Source organism: Aspergillus japonicus (assembly GCF_003184785.1).
Source record: "Aspergillus japonicus CBS 114.51 unplaced genomic scaffold BO86scaffold_22, whole genome shotgun sequence".
NCBI lineage: Eukaryota > Fungi > Ascomycota > Eurotiomycetes > Eurotiales > Aspergillaceae > Aspergillus > Aspergillus japonicus.
The window spans coordinates 75,391-85,237 of NW_020291659.1; the positions used below are offsets into that span (position 1 = coordinate 75,391).

Sequence of the window (9,847 nt, forward strand, 5' to 3'; positions counted from 1 at the left end):
CCGGGTAGGAGGAGGAGGAGGAGGAGGAAGAAGAGAAAGTGGTAGCTAAGGTAGCAGTCTCGACAAGGATTGAACAATCGGTAGTCACTCGGATGGTATACTGACTTATACTTCAGGTTCGGCCCGAATAGAGATGAGATGGTCTTTCGAAACCACAACAAACCGACGCACATTGGATTGACCGCTATACCAATGTGATAGGTCCCCATCGTCGAAAGTCCACAGGCCACAGGTCGAGTGGAGGTGGAAGCGTAGCCAGATGCAAGGGAGGGGTGTAGATCATTGATGGTACCGCCGAGACTAGCCTCTCTCTTGCCCGACGCGGGAGAATAATTCGTCACGGCACTTGCCGGTCTAGTGCAGAGATAGGAAGGAGTACAGGCAACTGGCGCCGCGCGTGTCATTTGACAGTCTCTCTTAAAACAATATATAAACATATATATACGTACAGGCATAATCAGAAGCCCGGCGGCTTTCTTCAGATGATCTCTCATAGCCTCACACCACTAACCCACTTACCATGCCGACGCTCTCTGGGATTTACACCTCGCTCACCGGTCAAACATTGGCCGTAGACGAGCATTGCCATCTCAGAGTCATTCACGGCGACCAACCAAAGACCAAACTGCGTGCAGATGCCGAATTTTGGCTTTGTGAGGACGATGGGGTCAGTACTGAGACTCTGCCGGCAACCCCCCCCCTACGAGCGCCAGAGAACGCTGTATTAACTCCTCCCCTCTGGCAGAAAATCGGCAAGTTTGGATCTCCGAAGAAGGTAGGAGATCTCCCGAGCCTGGAACCTGAAGGAGATCTTGTTCTGCATGCTCCGCTGTGAAGATCATTGGAGCTAATCAGTGCGCGCGCCCGTACCTCCGCAGGTGACTCTGCACCTCCAGGGCCAGAATTACCACATCTGGGTCGAACCCCGCGGTTTCAGCGATGGTGGTTACGAGGCAAGTTCATCCAACTCAATTCGAATCAAATTCCCTTGCGGTTTGCCTTCACACCGCCATTACGCGCCCAGAAATGCATCAAGCTGACTGAGGAATCCGGGGGGGACTCACAGTTCGGACTCATCCCGATCGAGCCCGATGGGCAGTACAGCAACCGGTTCCTCGCCCTCAATGCAGCCGGCGATCAGCTCGAGATCCTACCCTCCTGGTCGGAGGCAGCCAAATTCCGATGCGTGGAGTAGTCAGGTCTTGCCATGCTTCATCGATCGCTGTCAGTTTCCTGTCGTGGGACGCAGGGCAAGGAATGGTCCCGGCTGCAGAATCAGCCCCGTGGACGGGTCTAGACACGAATTAGAGATAGCTAGGGATCCAATGCAGTGATAGAATTACCTCTTGTCCTGACTATGAGTCCCTTGTTCGTCGAGAATGCTCCCAAACAAGGGTGGGAAACGACGCCTAGACCTGCCCCGATGTAGACTGCGAGCTTTCCAACAGTCCCTCGTCGTCGTGGCGTGACAGGAGATCGTGATGTCAGACCATCCTCTCAGCTCAGATTTCCGACATCGGGGACATTTATCCTGTGGCTGGGCTGCGGAGAAATTGATATGAGTATGACAGGTAGAATACTTCAAGTCCCCGAGACCCACTTGTAATAGTCGAGCAATATGTTATAAATACTAAATAAGATGAGTAATTCTTACCTGTATCACGATACCTTTTCTGGAATATTAATAGGTACTGTCTTTTCTGACTACGGAGTACTGGACACGTATAGAATATGGGGGGGTGCTTGGTCGTGTCTACATGCGTACAATGTAGATCCTGTTCGATTATCCCTTACTTTCCTATTTTTCCCCGACTGCATGACCATACTAGAATGATGTAAATCTCCTCACCGACATGCTGATGGGGTCGAGGCACTCTGTCAGCGGTTCGTTTCCTGCTCTAGCATACATAAGATAGATCACAAAACTTCGGCGAGGCCCGCCCTGAGAGGTGTCTTCGAAGCGATCGGATACATGACATCTATGATCGACGCTCGCACATACCGCCGCAGGGTCTGACTATCGTATGTGGGAGGACCTTTGGAGGTAAGGTATGCGTACGGAGTACGCCGTACTCTCCTGTACATTTCCGCAAGCCAGGGGGCGAAAGTATGCCCGCGCATTGTACCGAATCAACCTCCGCAACCCCAGATCTACCGGCAAATTTCCCATACCTACGTCGATGCAAGCTCCTTGCTTTGACATCAATTAAACTCACCGGTCTTTGGGACTGAAGAATTGATGACACGCACTTGATACTCCGAACCATGGCCACATATTCGGGGAGAATTCTGTTCAACCCCAGTCCGCCGTCGATTTCCATCACCTCCCAAGAACTCTGGAGGTTCACCCGACTTGCACCAGCTCTGCCACCCTAAAGCATAACGATGGGATCGCTCGGAGAGCCGGTTGAGCCATCGGACCATGGCAGAACTGTCTGTCGTGAAGACCCGGGCCTCAATCTTACCAGTGCCCTGGCCAGCTATGTCCAGCATCTCGAACGAAGCTTGGAACTGGCCCAGGTGCCGCCATCACTTCCTCAGGTGCTCCCTTGCAACAACGTCGCCGAAAGGTCGACGATCGTCGCCCTCTGCGAGAAGGTCATCGCCATGACCATGGACCCGGAGATGTACCTCTTCACCACGTCCTTACAGGTAGGTACGGCAGCAGCGGATTTAGGGTCATACATGAGACCGGCTCACTAATTGAGATGAATCCTCGCTCCACGCCAGTTTCACTTCTGTTCGTGCTTGAAAACCGCCGTGGACCTCCGAGTCCACGAACACGTCCCCCCACATGGGACCGTCGCCGGCCAGCAATTGGCCGAGGCCGTCGGTGCCGACGAGAAACTGCTCCGTGAGTGTAGAAACACACCTAACTTGTGGATCCGTCCGAGGATTCAGAACAGAATCGCTAATCGATCCCCCGTATGCAAATGACCCAGGGCGAGTCATGAGAATGCTGGTGAACAAGAGCATCTTTGCCGAGCCGGAACCCGGCTTCTACGCCCACACCCCGGTGTCCCGGGTCATTGGTGCGCCCAACATGACGGATCTTCTCAGTCATAGGTCGGTGACTGCACTGCACCTACGCCCTCTTTCTTTTTGTTGGCTCGAAACGCTAACGCTCCATGCGCGCTGCGCAGGTTAGAGGATGGGTTCCGCGCGGCAAGCCGGCACGCGGAGGCGCTGGCGAGGTTGCACTATCGGGACCCCACCGCAGAGGACATTCTGGGCTTTCAACTGGCCTTCTCGACTCCCCGGAACTATTGGGACTATGTGGAGCAGGACGACCCGGAGTGCGGGCAGCGGTTCTCCAAGGCCATGCGAGCCGTGACCGTGAACAAGCTGGGTGATCTGCCCAAGCTGTACCCGTTTGACCAGCTGGTGGACGACGGTGGATTGATTGTTGATGTCGGGGGCGGCATGGGGCAGGTTGCCCAGAGCATTCTCGCTCACTGGTCCGGACTCGGGCTGAAGTGTATCGTGCAAGACAAGTTTGCGATTGAAAGGGAAGGTAGTACGCATCCCAGCTTGGAGATGCAGACGTACGACTTCTTCGGCCCACAGCCGATTCAAGGTACGGCAACCCTCAATCCCTGGTAGTGCTTTGCGCGTGATCGTGATTGAGAAGCGCCACGAATATGATGGTTCTCCCAAACTGATTGGACATCAGGAGCGGCGGCGTATCTCTTCCGTCATATATTCCACGATTGGCCGGACGATGCCTGCATCACGATCCTGCGGAACACCGTGGAGGCATTGACCCCCCATCGGAGCCGGATCCTGATCTGCGATCAAATCATGGAGGAAACGAACCCGTCCACCGCCGCCGTGCTGTACGACATCGACATGATGTGTTTGTATGGCGGCAAAGAGCGGACCTTGTCCGAATGGGAGGCGTTGCTGAAGGCTGCAAACCCGATGCTGGAGATCAAGAATGTGTTCCGGAGCCCGAACCAGGTCTCGGGGATTCTTGACGTGCGACTCTGCGGCGCTTGATCGACGCGTACTCAAAGGCTACTACTGATTGAAGGGCATGCTGTGGGCAAACGGAGCGAGCCGGAGACATGCCAATCGGTTCATGCGGAGTCAAATACCTCCGTTGCTGCAGTGCTTATTGTCAGTTATTCTGATTGACGATGCCTAGAATAGGAGCAGTCATCGCCTGGGTCTATCTGTTGGTTAGGAACCTTGGGGGGAAGGGGGGGGGGGGGGGGGGGGGGGGGGGGGGGGGGGTGACTGACTGAGTAAAGGCAGAGGCCTATGTTACTTCAGAGAACACCACATTGCCGTGGCTTGGGAGAGGGCAAAACATATTTCACAATCTATCTGTTCGAATGGCGTCTATATTTGTGACCTACATATTCTGATTGAGAGGGAAGATCAATTGCTTCTGATTCTTATTCACAAAGGGAAGGATATAATATAGAGTGCGCGGTGCTACGAGGAGTAGAGTATAGTAGTTATCATACTAGCAGACCTAGCATATCGGGAGAGAGGTTAGGGTTAAGTTGAGATGTACTGCCGGCGGTCGCAGTGATCGGCGCGTGCGATGGGCTGTACGCGCGTTGCAACATGAAGTGGTCCTATCTGGGGTCGACGGTGATCTTTGCGGCGGGCTCGCGACGGCTAGACTGACCCCGTCTTCATGAGATAACTTGATGTAATCTGCATCGCAACGACGGGCCGTAAGATAAGCATCGATGTCGGATTGGGAGCGGAGATCGGGGTACGTAGCCAGATGGGCGTGTGTCTATATGCATGGGCGGCGTTGCCTCGGGTTAGGGCTGCCACATTGGCTTGAAGGGGATGGATAAAAGGAACAACGCACCGTCTCATTATTGTCGCGTGTACTCAGCAAGACTGTCCGGCCAGCTAAAGCATTTATGCACAGGATGAAGAGTCAGCAAACATGGACAGAGCCTTCAAATCCAGAATCTTACCCCCCGCCCCCCGCGATGGTTGCTGCCTGGCTGGCGGTTCGGAAATCGGCAGCGTCTGGGTCCTCCGCCGCTGCACGGCGCAGCTCCGGCACGAATCGCGTCTCCAAGTGCGTATTGCAGACGGTGGTCACTCCAAAGGCCAGAACTGCTGCAGCGGCGCGGTCTGTCGCCGCACATGAACGTGGGCTACGTCTAGGGAACGAAGCAATAGCGTGTGCCCAGGGCGAGAACGGACTATGGTGGAGGCATTGGGCGGTTGCATCTCAGCCTGATCTGCCACGGCTGTGATGATCCCATTTTGCACCGGAACCCTCCCCTGAGATATCCCAGGCAGTAGCTGAGGCTGGTCCGTAGGCTGCAGGCTCAATCTCTCCAATACGATTTCTGTGAAGGATGAATAGGGCACCTTCCAGGGAGCAAGAATGAAGCGGTGACCGCGGGCCTGCGGAGTCGTAAGGGCCAGCAAGTGAGCGCGAGCCACGTCGTGCATGTCGACCCAGTGAGGGAAGTCGATGGCAGGCAGGGAGCTCTGGCCCGGTCGCGAATCTAGCACCAGATCCGCTACGAACGCGATAACGGAGACACTGGAAGCACGTACGGCCCGGAGGATGTGGCCGGGATTGATCCCCGCGAGCTGCCAGGCGGGCTGATGCTCTTCGTACCAGCGCCACGCGGCTTGTTCGGCCACTTCTTGGATGCGGCGTAGGTCACAAAGGGGGCGATACCACTGAGGGAACTGCGCAAGATCAAGATCGAGCTCAGGGTTGCCGTCCGCCGTCTCGTAGGTGATGGGGCTCCAATGGGCCGCCGTGTAAACATAGCCTGGCCTAGCCGCAAATCCTGGCGGAGATCCAACACAGCAAGCCAGCGAGCTCGTCACCCCCACTGCCTGCAGCATTGGCTTGTGCTCAGCCGATTGCAGAAGCGACAGCGTCCCTTGGCTGGGTGATGCCGGACACATGGACCCGCTCCAGCCGGCCGAACGCATTCGCCTCGGCAAATCCGGTGTCGATGCTGGTCCCACGAACCCGTATGTTGGGAAGCCGGAGGAGTAGTTCCAAGTTGTCCCGTGCAAGATTTCATCCCATGATGCGATGCAGCAGTGGCTTTCTCTGCTTCTTTTTCCAGTGAGCCACATTATACGGATACGGAATTGGTTTCACGCCGGCATCTGACAGTAGCCGCCATCATTAAGCCCCTGGAGCACGGTTTCATTGAGCCTGTGGAGCTCGTTTGCATCAATATTACCTAGATGAAGTATGGACGAGCAGTCACGATGGCGGGACGGATCCAGGACCCCCTCGTCCCTGATCTGCAATGCACATGTGTACTGTATGTAGACTTCCTCGCACAGCATAAGCTCGACTGCGGCTTCTGTTCAGTTTAGGCACTACTCATGTTGTTTGTGGCAAGATAGGCAAGGGAATATCCCTACCAGGTTGCTGCTACCTCGGCACGGAAAGGGACAGCCGACGACTGTTTTTATGTTTTTATGTTTCTATGTGTCTATATACATCCAACTGATAGCTTGACAAGTGGCGGTTGGCCAAGTCATTTCACACCGACGAAGATCTCATACCTGTCAAGAGATGTTCAACAAAAAAAAAAAAGAAAAAAGAAAAAAACAAACAGAGTCCGAAGAATGACATCAGGTAGCTCTGCTTGTGTAACATGAGCAGTCCGTAAGTTGTTCAGCCAACTTGGATCCTATCACCGCGGGCGTTCGTGCCGGCTCTATCTACCTATACTATTTTGAGGCGCATGTCTCAGTTCTGCTTACCAGTCCGCTGGGCTGGGCTAGGCTCGCTCCTTATTTTGTCTCTTCGGGATTTGGAAGGGTCTCGAACGCGGCCAGATGATTCACGATTCTTGCTAGAGCCACACTTGGCTGTCACATCTAAGCCTGCAATGCAATTCCCCAGTGGATCCTGAAATGTTTCTCGAGGGATCGAATCTCGATATAAACTTTTACACAGCCACCACAGCTACCAGTACTGGTGGTTCAATGTTCTACATGTAGGCGTAGTGCTCTTGAAACATTCTCAGGATCGACACGAGTTCGCCTGGATAGCCCTTTCACGCTGGGTAGCCAGGTAGCGACATCAGAGTCTTAGACAAGCGCGGACACATCGCGAATTACGGGGTAAGGGCAGTCAAAACCATTATATTGAACACGCTGTATTTGGGGCTTGCTTAGCTCGACAGCAGAAATGTCACTTTCGTATAGAACATGCTACGATGGAGGCTTTCGTACAAGGGAGGTCTGTTGGTAGCGCCTGAATTCAATTACATCTTTGATTGAGATATGGATACGGTAACAGTTCCCGAGAGATGGGGTGAAAGAGCTTTGAAAGAAGCCGAGAGCAAGTAAGTGAATAGACGGGGATAATAGCAGAGACCGCGGAGAGCCAAAATCTACGATGATGGGATTAAACAGGCCGGCGCAATGGCGAAGGCTCGGTAGCAACCACAAGAAGGGAAATACAAAAGAAGGAGAGAGAGAGAAAGAGAGAGAGAAGAGAAAACAAATAGCAGGATATTTGGTACAGATCTACGAACTGGAACAGCGAAAAGAGAAGAAAAGCCGAAACAACGGACAGGAGACAAGAGAAGTCCTTCTCAAATGCGCCACCTACAACAGCACAGCACTGAGTCAGGAGGCTCCCAGGTCCAATGCCTTGTGAAGCCTGCTCAAACCTTGCAAGTCTCCAGCCATGGTATTTTTCAGCTTCTTGTCGATCCAGCCCCAGCTGGCGCCGCCTTCGAAATCGATCAGCCAGGCGTCGCCTTCGCCATCAATCACCACATTTGCCGCCTTGACATCTCCCCAGCAGAGACCCTCCTGATGCAAAGTTTGCACGGCCTCGGAGACCTGGTCATACCACTTCTGACGGTCAGCGAGGCTCATCTCGCAATCATCGAGAATCAGACGTTCCAGACTGCGGGCGGACGGGATGCACGTCATGAGAATCCCTTCGAATATCGTATCCAGGCCGATGAGCCCTTCCAGCTTCGGGGCCCGGAGAGTGGTGTGTCCTTTGCTGCTCAACGCTTCCAACTTCCGCAACATCGAGATCTCCCGGACAAACTCCGGATCTCTGGCAAGCTTGTAGACGTAGGCCCGCCCGTTGATAGTGACTTCGTGGACCTGGTTCGTCAACGAGCGAAACCGCTCGACGTCCGACAAGGCAAAAGCCGGAACGTCTTTGACATCCTCCTTGACCAGGCCCCAGTCGACTCTCAGGGGCTCCGGCTGAAACGGTTCGAATCCGGGCGTGTCTGCGTCCTCCCCCGGAACCAGCTGGAAAAGCCGGGAGCCGTGTGTTAGTGCAGACTCAAAAGTATCTCTAGGCTCATCCATCTTGGTCGCCGTGAAGAGCGGTCTACAGGCTGCTTCCAACCGTCCGATGAGTTCCCCCCAGGCCTGCTTCTTGTAGAGATCGAGGTAGCGATGGACAATTGTTTCCTCGGAACTCTCCTGCGGGTCGTCCGGAGACGGAGGAGGAACGATGATCAGAATGCAGAACTCCGTCTCGCGAAGGGTGGCCTCGTCCTGAACTGCGAAACCTACGGCAGCCACCGCGAGAGGGCCCGGGCTTCCGAGATGACCAATTTGGCTGATCCTGAGGCCTGGACGTAGCGGTGTGCCAGGGCCGGAGGTAGAGGCAGAGAAGCGCATCTGAAAGTCCTCTAGAGAAGGGTGAATTAGCCACAGGTCCGTTCAGCACTGCAGTGAACAAACCTACCCCAGTCCGCCTGATTATCAAACCCGCAGCCATTGTATTTCAAGTTATCCCAAAACCGACGATCGAGGCCAATGTTGTCTTCGGGCGATTCGGTTGCCATCGTGTTTGACCTGAAGATAGGGTACGTAGTATGTCGTGAAAAATGTTGAGGTGGAAAGAGATCAGAGTTGTTTGGTGAAATATTGTTGGAAGAAAACACACTGCAACGGGGCAAGAGAATGCAGAGGAGCAGCAGCAATTTAAAAAGACATAGAAACAAGGGTCAGTCCGTCAGCCATTGTGCCACTACATCAATGAAAATTTGGCAAAGGCACTAGAAAAGAAAGGTTAGGACAAGGACGCGGCTTCGCGAGATGGCTTGCTTGAGGGTAAATCTCGTATACACTGAGCTGGGAAGGTGCAGTTCACCGCATAGGATAGTTTTGCACAGTTTGTTGACTAGAACTCAATAGTTAGTATTAGTGACCGAGTTAAGATACTAGTCTGGCATAATTGTATCGACATTACTAGATTCCCTGAGGCTTGCAGTCCAAGGTGGTGAGCCGAAATAGATCAAGCTGCTGTCTTTGTTGGTGGCGGTGACAAAGAAAGATCTTTCATAGGTTGATGCACGGTACTGTACTGTATACAGCACCTCTTCAGTAAGCACAACCCTCCAACAGTTGTCTGACCAGACGTGTTTCTGATGATCACTACTCCGTATTATTTACAAATAACAAATATGAAACTGGAAGTAGGTCTTTTACAGTTTGACTGGTTTCATTGATCTAAAGGAGAGAAATAAATGCCTCTCTGCCATCACCCGAGACACGGGATACGCTGTCAAGGACCTGTCAAGGACCTGTCAAGGACCTGAACCGATGGCGGCTTCCGACTACGTGAGGCTAATTGACCATCTGCGAGAAACTACGGTGTCAACAGCCCCAGCTACCGGAGGCAGGCCTACTTACCTACGGGATCTTGTAGTATGACGCCTGAAGGCTATTTGTTTTGATCTTTTAGTTTGTGTTTATTTTTCTTTTCATTTTTCTCTTCATTTCTCTTCTCATTTCTCTGTCTCTTTCTCTTTCTTTTTTTTTTTTTTTTTTTTTTTTTTTTTTTTTTTTTTTTTTTTTTTTTTTTTTTTTTTTTTTTTTTTTTTTTTTTTTTTTTTTTTTT

The 9,847-nt window shown here is 52.8% G+C and overlaps 4 protein-coding genes across 4 annotated transcripts; 2 read left to right on the plus strand and 2 right to left on the minus strand.

Moving 5' to 3' along the window:
- Nucleotides 1–520: 520 nt before the first annotated feature.
- Nucleotides 521–1,085, plus strand: BO86DRAFT_361747 (uncharacterized protein; the record flags this gene model as incomplete). The annotated part of the gene is made up of 3 exons (XM_025669880.1): nt 521–667; nt 746–775; nt 879–1,085. The coding sequence occupies 3 exons, from the start codon at nt 521–523 to the stop codon at nt 1,038–1,040; spliced, it is 339 nt and encodes a 112-aa protein (XP_025527931.1). The 3' UTR covers nt 1,041–1,085.
- Nucleotides 1,086–2,950: 1,865 nt separating this feature from the next.
- On the plus strand, nt 2,951–3,999 carry BO86DRAFT_312601 (O-methyltransferase family protein; the record flags this gene model as incomplete). Its single annotated transcript, XM_025667963.1, has 3 exons — nt 2,951–3,066; nt 3,144–3,577; nt 3,674–3,999. 3 exons carry the CDS (start codon nt 2,951–2,953, stop codon nt 3,997–3,999), a joined length of 876 nt encoding a protein of 291 aa, XP_025527932.1.
- Nucleotides 4,000–4,838: 839 nt separating this feature from the next.
- On the minus strand, nt 4,839–5,931 carry BO86DRAFT_399284 (uncharacterized protein; the record flags this gene model as incomplete). The annotated part of the gene is made up of 3 exons (XM_025673617.1): nt 4,839–4,863; nt 4,944–5,106; nt 5,175–5,931. The coding sequence occupies 3 exons, from the start codon at nt 5,929–5,931 to the stop codon at nt 4,839–4,841; spliced, it is 945 nt and encodes a 314-aa protein (XP_025527933.1).
- A 1,665-nt stretch (nt 5,932–7,596) lies between these two features.
- BO86DRAFT_429715 (uncharacterized protein) lies at nt 7,597–9,013 on the minus strand (the record flags this gene model as incomplete). Its single annotated transcript, XM_025675652.1, has 2 exons — nt 8,690–9,013; nt 7,597–8,633 (listed from the first exon to the last, which is right to left on the minus strand). Exons 1-2 carry the CDS (start codon nt 8,787–8,789, stop codon nt 7,597–7,599), a joined length of 1,137 nt encoding a protein of 378 aa, XP_025527934.1. The 5' UTR covers nt 8,790–9,013.
- Between the last annotated feature and the right edge of the window lie 834 nt (nt 9,014–9,847).